Raw genomic sequence first — 12,440 nt, 5'->3', positions numbered from 1 at the left:
GTTTGACAGAGATCAAAGACCAGCACATGATGTGACTGACAGCTAACTAAAACAAGATCAGTCTGATCTTTCATGAAAATGTGCAAAATAAGAGAACAGTAATGAGCCGACTGAGCAATAATACTGTAATCTTTCCCGCCCTCCCACTTGGATCCTACCTTGACCACCACATCAGATGCCAGGACATCTTTTGCTTCTTTAATCGTGGCTCCAGCCTGTGAATACTGCTCATCTGGGAACTTGGAAAAATCTCCAGCACCGGACTCCACCACAACGTTAAAGCCCTGTTTGATGAGCGCCTGGACGCCGGCAGGGGACAGAGCCACGCGGCGTTCATTCTGGAATATTTCTTTAGGAACTCCGACTGTGAGTTGTTTGTATGGAATACCTGGAAATACAAAGAGAAACAGAATGGACAAGTGACCTTTTCAGCTGTAAACATCACGTGGAATCATAAACAATGTCACCAACACCGGGCTACTCTGAGGACACACTATGTTGGAGAACACTAAATGAGAAACAAGCCCTGTTCCTTTCCAAAGACAAAGCATTTGCATCATTCTCAAGAAGAAGCACCAGAGATCTGATCTGCACTTAAGTCAGGTAACACCACTTCACATACAACATGAGGGCTGGGGGTGAAGGAACGCATCATTGTCCCATTGTCTTAATTTCCGACATAACGTAGCTTTGACTTTCTTACAGATGCCTCTGTGCTTGAACAGAGAATTTGCATGGAAAAATACAGTGTGTGTGTGTGAGGCTGACACTGTGTTTAGAGTAAAAACATCCTGTGGCCTTTTTACTGACTGGAGAGGTCAGTTTTTCTGTAAGAAATGCTTAACTAGGAATCAGTGTCATTCTGTGCCAGATATGTTTATTTACATCCCTTTTCAAATGTAAGAATGAGACGGTTAGATAGACGATGGTATTAGCGGTGTAGAAAGAGATCTTTCCAAGATTCAGTGTGGTAGTGACTGGTGGGTCACATGTGGGGCTGGAAAATTCCACTGCAGCCATGTCCCACTGTGTCCTCCTCCATAGATAAACACAAGTGCCTGCAGAATGTCGTCCTTCCTTTGAGCCGGCCGGGGGTGACTCAAAGCCGCCATGTATTTTAAGGAAGTGAAGACAATCAGGGAGCTCAGACTGGCTGACGGGTTGCCATGCGTTTCTATAAACTGAGCAGAGATCTGGTTGTGAAATGATTGAGAGACAAGGAGACATAAGCGACAACTGCAAAGAAAAATGGACAATGCAGACGTAAACAAGCCTTATCTCATGTTTACAGTGCATATCTGTGCAGACTGGCGGCTGCTGATATCCAGACATTCAGCCCAATACTAACAATGATAACCTATAATCCCCAACCTCTAGATTAAAGATGACATTGTGTTAACCCCAGTAACACCAGGCCAACAATCTTTCTACACACCACAATGTCACTCTTAACTTAACAAAGCAGTATTTTATGAGATCAAAGCATATCTAGTGTTTGTCACATTAGTATCATGTTTCTTTCATGTATCTCCCTGTTAGTACAGACAATGCCAGCTGCCACTGCAGCTCACTGATCTGTAGGAATGTCAACCACTGACATGGCAACACAAATCACCAACAGCACTCAAATGTCCACGTACAGTCCACTCAGCACAAACACACACACACACACCCCCACACACACCCATCCACAAAGACACAAACGGACGCTCCGACATAAAGCACCTGCTACCAGTTGATACTGGCTTACACAGCAAGCACAGATAACACACGCACACACACGCTTGCATGCACGCACACACACTCTGCTGGGTTACCCACTGCAGCGTGAGGGCATGAAAATGGGAACTCATGCCTAAAGTCTGCAGTATCCCTAACCTGACCTTGGTGAAGGGAGCAACTATTTACAGCAATGACCTGAATACGATCTGTGGGACAGATTTTGTTTCATTTATCTCTGAATTGCATCCACAATGGATTTAAACTGTGGTGGGTCATGTAGCTCCATGTAGAGAGTCAAAAAATAATCCACTTAACGACAAGTTGATTATGTTTCACTCTATGCCAAGGACAATAAGAGCAGAGCTACAGAGAGCATATTTCTCCTACAACATAAATGGCGAGTTATCTGAGCCGTTGCTGAGAAGCTAACCTTTGTCCCAGTCTATCTAATGTGTACGTTGATATCTGCTATGTGAATGTGCACCTGACACAAGTACATGAGAATACACAGAGGGCAACAGATGGCGTTTTGAGCCGTTTTTACTATGCTTCTTCTCTGAGCACAAACCTCAGCATCTAAGTGAAAGATAAATGTCTGTGAATCCCACATGCCAGGTTGAAATTCACCGATTCCTATGTGCACCTTCTCAGAACCGGGTCAAGTACCTGCACCTTTCTCAGGTGTTTTGACACATTAATATCTTCACAGAGAGTTCACTAAAGCCGGATCACCTCAAAAAGATACGGCTACTTGCTGTGCTGTGCGAAATTTGATAGCTAGAGAAGAGAGAGCCGTGGTCTGTGGGCGTCAACCACATCAAAAAGCTATGGCATTACATGTAGTGCTGGAACTGCACAATACTGGAACTGTTTAGTACACAAGACATTAACACATATTATGACAAAGATCGTCTTGTATCATCACAGTTTAATATTGCTTTATTAATACAATTACATTACATTACATTACATTACGGTCATTTAGCAGACGCTTTTATCCAAAGCGACTTACAATAAGTGTGTTCAACAAAGGTAGACAATAGTCTAACATGGTTGTGTGACCTCACACTTTCATGTCAAGTGCTGTTAACTTAGTTTAAATGTGCAGTTATTTATTGTGTTGATTGCGGAGCGAGATGCTTTCTGTAACTTATTCTTCATGTGCTGCCACTGTTAAATCACTGTGCTGTTGTGTAGTAGTGTTTCTTACCTGGAGTGGCACATCGCCCCAGTGCTTGCTGGGTCCGGAAAAAGCGTAAGCAGGGTGACCTGACAGCACGGGCGGTCTGCAGCTTCACACTGGACACCCCGCTGAGCACAGGGGCCGAGCAGCTGGTGGCCACGATACGTAGGAGGCTCGCCATGCTGCATACACATCCGACACTCGCACACCAGGAGGAGCTCAGCTAGACAGACAGCACCCCTCCTGAAGGGGGGAGGGAGGAGGAGGGAGGGAGGGAGGTGAGAGATAATGGCAGCAACAGAAAGAGGTTGGGGGATGGTTAGGGGTCAGATACAGGGTGAGGGAGAAAGTAAAAGAGGAAAAAATATATCAATATGTGTGACCTTGTCCAATATTTGTGAATTACCATTTCAGACAAATGCACAAGTCATATAGTTGCAAAAAAATATATAAGAGCACAGAAACTTCCACCTAAGCTGGCACAGACACTCTGTATGTCACTGTGCCCTTGTAGAGTCATGGAGCAGCAACATGTATGGAATATTACGCAACAGGTCACTTAAACTGGGACAGGACCTTCCTGCTGACATTTGCGCCAAACCTCAATGAACACAACCCACATTTTGACACACTGTGGATTGCTCTCAGCCTTTACTTCGGACAGACTAAAAGTAAAAGTAGCACATCATGTAAACATTCTTAACACACAGATGTAGCCTATGTCAGCAAAAATCACACACAGCTACACCCAGGTCTTTAGATTACAGTCCACGAAATGACTATCTGGGACGGTGTAAATGTGTGGGGCACAGTTGGCTCAAAGTGGACATAATGGTACTGGAGCAGTCTGGAGCAGCTGGGTGGGTTCAAACTAGAACTGACCAGTGGCGAGTCACCCTGAGGACACTAGTAAACAAGAGAGCCAAAGACCCCAACACAGGCAAACCTACATGCAATGCGGCCATAGTGAATCTAATTAGTCGCACCTGTGTCTGACAGCTCAGCAAGGTCAAAGGTTCACTTAAAGTTCCACAAAACTGTACACAATGTCAATAAGGGCCCAAGCAATAACAACAAGATGGTGTAACTGAGTGGCCTTGAAAATCTTGTATCAATTAAACTTTCATTTCACGTCATATCAAACCGTAATATCAAGTTAAATAAAGCATGAGAATCAGGCTTTGTTATTCACAACAAATGAAGCTACCACGTCACCAACAAACGTGGCTGGCTGAGAAATACAGCTCACATAGAAGCTGTTTAATTCTGTAAAATCTCTAATGTATCATACAGAAAGTATGAGGATGCATAATTGTGAAAGTTTGGCATTTTTGTGCTGAATTAATTAGCGGGCCGGGACAGAGACCTCAAAAAAGTGGAGCATATGTGAAGAATGATCAATTGTTCCCATATGGTAATAATCGATAATAGGTTCAGATTAACACACGGTCTAATTTACTGAAACCTTAAACGGTGTCATTCCTCGGTTAAATCTATGTTTCCTAAGCCGTTGCAGCTCTGTTCCCATTCAGAGTTCAGCAGCTGCAGGCGGACACTTTCGGTTTTTTTTGTCTCCATTGACTGCAGCTGAGGATAGCGGGGGGAAGCTAACAGGCGCGAGCTACAGCTAGCTAACAACAAGTCTTTATTCCTGCGCGAAGGCGAAGAAAGCTCCAGAAAATGAGCTTTAAATGTGCGCAGAGAGGCGAAATAACACACATGCGGAGTGGAAAAGTGACATTAACAAGAAGCTCGAAGTAGTAAACTCCACTGACCTTAGCAGACAGTCACAGCTCTGTGCGGCACAGGCGAACTTTCTGCGACCCGGAAGGTATAAACAGGGATGAGACTATCAAGCGATAAAATGGAAAATCATGAATGTCACTGGATCATGTGAGGCGTTCAAGGGTTATCCGATCGGTTTGATGTGCTGTCACTACCGAAGCAATGCAAAAATCCGTAAAACGCTACGTAAACGCCTCTGTGATGATAATATAAAGTGCAGATACAATATCCAAACTCATAATCTAAACTATAACCCAATTGATCCGTCAAAGGCGAAACATGCACCAAGATGCGTTCAAATACATTGATGTGCATGCAAAAAGGTTTGTTGATTCAGTTTATTGTTGCATTGTGAGTTGATTTTGCACCGAACATGTCACTACAATAGTATTTACACATTGTATGCGTCAATGGCGTCACCAAACTGTATCAGAACGGACAAGTATGTAACACAGAAGTCCACTAAGGAGCGCTGTTGTACTTCCATATATCCCGCATTGTGTCTGTCTTGCTTTCTATTCAACTGTCATCAAAATACTGTCACAGATTACTGGAGAGTGCAAGGATGAGGACTCAAACGCAGGCAACACAAAACTTAAGTCAAATACAGTTTTAAATTCTAGAATAACACAACTGTAGTCACAGCCGCAAAACAGGCAACATGTTCCTCCGTTGCTGATGATTGCCAGGCACAAATTGTGCAGTGAAACAGCTCATACTGCACTATCCTCAGCACACATCTGTTAATTCTGCATGTGAGTACTGTATATACTATATATATGCTCCCCCACACACATAGAGGGTGTGAAGGTGGTGGGGGTGTGAAGGTGGTGTGTGTGTGTGGGTGTGTGTGTGAGAGAGAGAGAGAGAGAGAGAGAGAGAGAGAGAGAGAGAGAGAGACATACATATATAAATCATCTGGTTCTCCTTATCAGGCTCAAAGAAAGGAATGTGTTGTTGCTACGCCTGGTGCTCATTTCAGCATTTCAGCCTAAAGACAGATCGTGTAATTGCATTGGATTTGCTTGCATTTCTTAGATTTCCTCCATTCCCTCTCCACGTCTTCATTATTCCCCAGTGACATTTAACTATAAATTTAGTGAACATATATCATTTACAGGCCAGAAAGCAGGTGGAAAGCACATTTTTAACTCAAACACCCTTAAACAATCATTCTTTTCATGTAATAATTTATTACTTATTTGTATAACCAGGTGTCCCCCTTATAACCGTCACCTCTCCTGTCTTTCTACTCGTGCTTTTATGGTATTTAGTAAATTAAGACCAGAATGAAGCTTTTTCTTGTGTTAAAATCAAATGATTCTAACATGAAAGAGGCAGCCAACATGCAAAAAAACATCAAAGGGAAAAGCTTAGACTCACAGAAATCAATCTGGGCTCACATAAAAATGGAGAAAAACAATAGGATAATAGCTCACATCCCACATGAATTTGGTTACGTTTCAATTGCTCGGTAATCTGATTGTGGACAGAGTCTTGTGGTCTGATAACCACGGATGTAACAGTTGTCGGTTTGATACCTGCTGCGGTTAGATTAGGTCAAATATATACAAACTGTGTCATGGCTGAGAGTCTGGGACGATCTGAAGTGTGTGTAAGTCAGATGTGCTCAGATTTGACTGGAGTTGAGGGAGCTAGTTAGGGGTGATTGCCTCTCCTGTGGCCAAATGTGCCTTAAGATTAGCCACCACTTTAAACGGGTGTGAACCTTCCACTCTGCTGTGTGTGCTTGTACTTACTTCCCCTTAATTTAGAGGCTCTAACCTCTGCTGCACAAATGGCTGAAGTCTGGACTCCTTTGTGTCCATAAATTCACATTTTCATTCCCACTTTCTACCCACACTCACTGCTTAATCCCCAATTCCATTGTTTGTCCCCCAGCAACTACAAACCCTGCAGCCATTTATGGTCCATGCACTCTTTGTTGATGGGCAGTGACGTGAAAAATTATCAACCAACCTTCCTGGTGTGAAAATAGAAGTAATGCAATGCTGTGCAGTCTCCAGACCCACCAACCTGTAATCTTAAGCAACAGCACATATCAGCAATCTGTGTGTGTATTTTGTGTGTATGAATATGGGCGTGTGTGTTACATGGGTGCATCAGCGTCCATGTGCTCACTTTACCTGAGGTATAGGGCCATGTTCCTGTGTTTGCGCACTGTAAATATGTCAGCCATTGTTCTCCCATTCATATGGACACTATATCTACAGGGCAACGCTGACCACACATACACACACAATCACAGAGAGAGAGGGGGGGCGGGGGGGTGAGAGAGAGAGAGAGAAAACGCTTTGAAGTTTGAGAGAATTCCAGGAGTTTCCAGTTAACAAGCCTGGGCCATAATGTGAAACAGGAGTGTGTGTCCGTGTGTGTAGGGGAGAGGTCTTCACAGAGTCCTTCCCTCTGCATTCAGTCTCTATGTGGTAGTGAGAAGGGTTAACGTCCACCACAGACTCATAGACACACACCACCGCTGCCCTCCATTCCCCCCATGAGATTCATTCCAGATTTGGTCCACCTGTTTTTTCTGAGGATACGGAACGTTTCAGCCTTCAAGCTGAGTTTTTCATTCAAGGCATGGAGCTTTCTCAGCTGGGAGTTCTGTGAGAGCGAGAGACGTTTTGAAGATTAAATCATTCTTATACAACTGGCATTCCGGAGTGGCCCGGACTTTTTGAGGAGCGAGGGAATCTTGTACCAGTGGAAGGGATTTCAGATGCAACACAGTGAACTCGGTGCCACACAAATGTGTTTGGGCCGTATTCACTTTCTGAGCTGTTGAGCAACCAGCCAACTGATCAACCCCAAAGGTCCAGTAAGGATGTTTTCTTTCTACCACTCACACTGGCTTCTGCTGTTGTTCGTTGCCCTGTGGAGCCTCAGCTACCCCAGTTTACTTACTGCCTGGCCGAGAGTAGGTCGGAGTAAAGCCAAAGATGAGCTGGACCCCAACGTGAGGGACTGGGGGGACTATTCAGATCTGCCTCCAGGAGTGGAGCATGGACTGGGGCTGGAAGAAGACAACAGAGAAGAGGGAGAGAGCAGGGGAGCACCGGACCCATCATCAGGTCTGGAGCCAGAACTGGATTTCCTAGCCGACTTTGCAGGTAAGACCAGTTTGTGATCGAACAATCAGGGGTTTCAACCTTTATACAAAGCTTTCATATAACAAACCAAATATGTGTGTTTGGTTACATCGCTGCTATCTATGGTTCCTCAGTCTCTTGGCATTGCCCCCTCCAGGTAAGAAGCGACTGTGGGTGATAACGGCCCCATCGCACAATGACCACTACCTTCATATGATGGAGAAACAGCTGGAGGACATGGAACAGGTACGGAGCTGTGAGACCACAGAGCATCCACCTGCATGTATAAACTGTAGATACACAACGTCATGATTCATTGATTTTGTTCCTTAGTTGCAAAAATGTTAGAGCAGAATGTTAGACCCCCCCCCCTCTCTCTCTCTCTCTCAGGATGGGCTGAACTGCCGTCTAGCAGAGAGAGACACCTTCATCATCACCATCATCCAGAATGCCATGATGGAAGGAAGGATCCAGAAAACAACTTTTCAAGGAGAAGCCACAGTAGAAAGCCTGGACCCTGATACGGTCAGCAAGCTGCTGCACTACCTGGAGCTGACCAGCCAGGTGAGCCAAACATCCTTCTACTTTAGCTTTATTTGAGTTTTCCTCCCAGAAAGCAACACATTACGCCTTATTTTAATATTATTTCTGTCCTTACGTCAACCAATTCAGGACGAAGCCTTCACCATGCTGGTTCTGAGGAAGAACCTTCGTGTCAGTGAGCGGTTCCCTTACCCTGTCCGAGTGGAAGCGATTTTGGAACTCATCGATCAGTTCCCAATGAGGAAACTAGAGAAGATGACCAGGAAGGGGTCCAACATAAGGTCTGATCACATCACTGTCCTTCATCGTACGGGAGCATAACACAGATTCTCCTCTTCAGATTATCAGATGTTATGAATGTACTGTACTGTTGTTTTATGTGTTGCCTATTTTATTAGGTGTAAAGTTACCAAAAAGAAAGTTGTGGTGAAAAAGATGAAGAGGAAGATGGTGCTGAGTCCTCAGAGACGTGGGAACGTGACTGCGGTTGTGACATCAAAGAGGAAACCATTTATGGACAAAAAATCTGCCCTGAAGAGTAAAATCCAGGACATTCTGAACGGACGGTCGAGGTTTGTGATCCGTAAGGTGTCCGCTATCACCAAGGGAGCGGATTCAGGCACCGGGCGGACCACATCTAGCACTCAGGAGAAGGAGAAGACACACAGTCCTCCAGAGGGGACGTCTAAGAGCAACGAGGGAGTCAAGACCAGCAGGTTCTCCTACTCTTCTGCAGACGTTTCTTCAGACTTTCACTTCCTTTCTTCATATATCTATGAATATATTTATTTTGATGTATTTTCTCCTTATGCTTTGTTTTGTAGCCCTGATTCTGCCGTGGAAGCAGGTATGAAGAAACATGGAGCCAAAGACGTCAAGGAGAAAAATGAGGAGAAGGCAAAGGAAGACACGCAACAAAAGCAGAGCTCTAAGAAAAAGGGGAAAGGAAAGAAAGGGAAGAAGGGGAAAGGAAGAGGGAAGAAGTCCAACAGAGAAGCAAGTGAGAAGGATAAAACTGCCCTGACTGAGTTTTTGGGGAGTTTCAGGGGGACGAGAAGGTTGATGGTGAGTGATGAAGCATTTTGTTGCATCTAATCAGGCCTCTACATGTATTTTTGCCTCATATTTGTGTGTGTGTGTGTGTGTGGTATTGTCTTGTTCATGTACCTTGTATGTCGTCATGGCTACAGGTGATCTCAACACCCAGCATGGACGCTACACTGTACACGCAGCAGAAAGAGGAGAACGAGAAACAACACTGTAATCTGGCCATGAGGAGGATTACCATGGCAACCATCGTGGGTAAAGGCAGCGGTACCACGCTCAACTTGCAACACTATCAGCTCGGTACGGAATATGTTTTATTTTTTTTATTAAGTATTTCTGGTATTTTGTCTTCTACCTTTGAGCCCAATTGTTATACAGTATGTTTGCGTGTGTGCGTGTGTGCGTGTGTGCGTGTGTGTGTGTGTGTGTGTGTGTGTGTGTGTGTGTTTCAGAGTCAGACCCCCCTCTCGGTGAGCTTCCAGAGCAGTCCTCAGATGCAAGACTGATCTCTCTGTTGAGAGCAGAACTCGGCCTGTCATCCTCTGACCTCTTTTCCATGACGCTCACAGACTACGACATCAAGCCCAATGTAACAAACCCTCTGGATCGCTCATATACCCCTCTATTTAAATGCTGCTCTCTCATTTAGCCCTCTATTTAAATACAGCTCTCATTTACTCCTCTATTTAAATGCACCAGTATCCGCGCAGGCTTATTTAGAACTGTGCTGTTCTAAAAAAGTAGTTGTTTCTTCATCTTTCCTCCAGAGAGTATTTGAAGCTCCGCCGTCGACTGCTGCTCTGTTTGAGTACATTGACAACTTTCCCACGAGGCGCGCAGAAAAGGAGAAGGACAGGAAGAATCCTCCAGTCTGCTCTAAAGACGCCAAACAGCCCGAAGCCGAGAATTCACTCATCAGGTGAGTAATGCGTCATCTTGTCTCAGAGGCACCAAGAATCAAACCTTTTCCTACTCAACATATCCTGTCAAGCTGTCAAAATGTATGTGTGTCTCTGTGGACGTCTAGGTTCATGTCTAAGAGGAGACTGATCCTCATCTCGGCTCCCTCCGAGGACGACTACTCTTTCCAACAACAGCTCACTGCCCTCAATGGACAGCAGTGTCACCTGGGTCAGTACAACGCCATGATTACACAGAAAAAATACACTAACTGTCAGTTTTCTCTCTGTGTTTCTGTGTCTAAGGGGTAAACATCCTTGTCTCTCTCCAGGTGTACGCCACTTTGCCATGTTAAAGTTGATCGGCACTGGAGACAAAGCCACCGGAACTGTGGAGTTGTTTCCTCTCAATGGTTTGTCGGTCTACTATGAAGCTCTGCAGGGGGATAGTGTTGATTGTGCTGTCTGAAACACTTATAAATCAAAACATCATTACCTTCCATCATTGGCGTTTTCTCTCTTCGTCCAGGTCGCAGTCAGAGTGAGATTGAGCCGTTATCCCGCGACATGGTCAACAACCTGAGGGAACAGCTGAAGATCAGTAAGGACTACTTCAGCATGTTGGTCGTGGGGAAAGACAGCGACGTCAAGGCCTGGTTCCCATCGCCCATGTGGTCTATGGATAACATCTACGACCTGGTGGACTCCATGGAGCTCCGCCTTCAGGAGGAGAAGCTGCAGAGGAGACTGGGGATCCAGTGCCCTGAGGATGGAGGAACAAGAGGAGGAGCAGGAGGGGGAGGAGGAGAGGGAGGGCAATATCCAGGGTATGATGAAGACAGAGCCGACGATAGGTACTATCATCAGACAGACTGACTACATGAACACTAAATGGATGGATTACATACATGCTGATCATATTTTGTAAAAGTTATCTTCAGGACTCAGAATTGAATGAATATATTGGATACAACAATGATGAGATGGATATTTTGTGTTCACAAGAAATATGTTTAAGGAAGTTGAGCCAAAAACAATGGAATGCTTTAATTCAATAAAGTCTTGATGGCAGCATATGTGCTTCATAATACAGCGTTTAAGAAAAGTTGGTTCTCTGTCAATGCTGGCTGATTGCAGCAACACTGGAAGAGAAGAATGTGTATCCAAGGCCAAGCAGATTGTGTTTTCTGGCAACACTTCTGTCCCGAGAAGTTTAACGTACAAACGGAATCGGTTCAATGTTTGCCATGTTGGAACTGAAATTGTATTTAGAGCAAACAAATGTCCTTTTCTGTAGCTGTGAGGTAAACATCTGGGGTTTTCCTTTAAAGTGGTGCAGTGTGCAAACACCACAGGATGAGCAAAACAGAGAGTTATTGATGCTGGACTGATGTGCCTGAAGACACGCTTTTATAACAGCTTGTTAACTTCAGCATAATATCACTTCTTCCATATGTCTTCAAATATTGTTCAGCTTTTCAGACAAAAAATTACACTAAATGAAACAACTGACACAGGTTGGCAGCAGGCATAGAGGCGCAGAGACAGAGACTAGAAAAGGCAAAAACAGTCTTTACTTAAACTAAAACCTGATGTAGTTAGTAACAGGATGGCAGAGAGGAGGAACCAAAGGAATCTAAAAGGTTAAATTAACAAACACGACAGGAAAATGGTGAAAAGGGCAACAACAACAAATGCGCCAACAATGGTCTGCAAGAATAAAAAGGGAACTGGCAGGTAAACATATGAACATGAGGCTGATAAGGGAACATTTCATGTGAAAGCATCATAGAGCTCAGGAGTGACCGCTAGTGGACAGGTGGAGAATTACAGTGTCAAGGCCAGAACTTCCCCCGATGACTGAAATAATGGAAAGTCTTGGACAATATCTGGGATATAAGACAAGTAGAAGAAAGGCACATATTTCATATTTTTGATCTCCCTCTGATGTGCAGTATAGTGTTGCAAGTTCAATCATACACCCAGAAAGCAGACAAATATGTGGATCTGTTTTGTTGCATATATTATTGTTTATATTTTCCTGATCTGACACATTTGGTTGTGATGTAATGCTTTATTTTAGTTTTTTTCTGTTTTGGTTATGCACATATTGGACTCATTTATATATTTTTTAGCTTTAAAGTTAAAGAG

The 12,440-nt window shown here is 44.2% G+C and overlaps 2 protein-coding genes across 3 annotated transcripts in view; one reads left to right on the top strand and one right to left on the bottom strand.

Moving 5' to 3' along the window:
* Positions 1 to 4,801, bottom strand: part of nnt (nicotinamide nucleotide transhydrogenase) — a 264,273-nt gene extending 259,472 nt beyond the window's left edge. For both annotated transcript variants that reach the window (XR_012964904.1, XM_076164131.1), the window contains exons 1-3: positions 4,681 to 4,801; positions 2,933 to 3,148; positions 159 to 388 (exon numbers count right to left, since the gene is read on the bottom strand). Coding sequence is in view for 1 of the 2 variants with exons in the window: in XM_076164131.1 (XP_076020246.1) it covers positions 159 to 388; positions 2,933 to 3,086 (384 nt within the window). In the remaining variant the exon portion in view is untranslated. The remainder of the gene's footprint in view (positions 1 to 158; positions 389 to 2,932; positions 3,149 to 4,680) is intronic.
* A 2,250-nt stretch (positions 4,802 to 7,051) lies between these two features.
* Positions 7,052 to 12,253, top strand: ccdc80l2 (coiled-coil domain containing 80 like 2). The gene is made up of 12 exons (XM_076164015.1): positions 7,052 to 7,821; positions 7,958 to 8,046; positions 8,191 to 8,364; positions 8,473 to 8,624; positions 8,742 to 9,059; positions 9,168 to 9,408; positions 9,534 to 9,690; positions 9,843 to 9,979; positions 10,158 to 10,309; positions 10,418 to 10,521; positions 10,622 to 10,702; positions 10,819 to 12,253. Exons 1-12 carry the CDS (start codon positions 7,536 to 7,538, stop codon positions 11,163 to 11,165), a joined length of 2,238 nt encoding a protein of 745 aa, XP_076020130.1. The 5' UTR covers positions 7,052 to 7,535; the 3' UTR covers positions 11,166 to 12,253.
* The last annotated feature ends 187 nt before the right edge of the window (positions 12,254 to 12,440 follow it).

This window comes from Genypterus blacodes, unplaced genomic scaffold (genome assembly GCF_046128005.1).
Source record: "Genypterus blacodes isolate CSIRO-AG114 ecotype Tasmania unplaced genomic scaffold, CSIRO-AGI_Gbla_v1 ptg000133l_1, whole genome shotgun sequence".
NCBI lineage: Eukaryota > Metazoa > Chordata > Actinopteri > Ophidiiformes > Ophidiidae > Genypterus > Genypterus blacodes.
The sequence above is the reverse complement of the archived record's forward strand: the minus strand, read 5'-3'. Positions and strand labels throughout refer to the sequence as shown.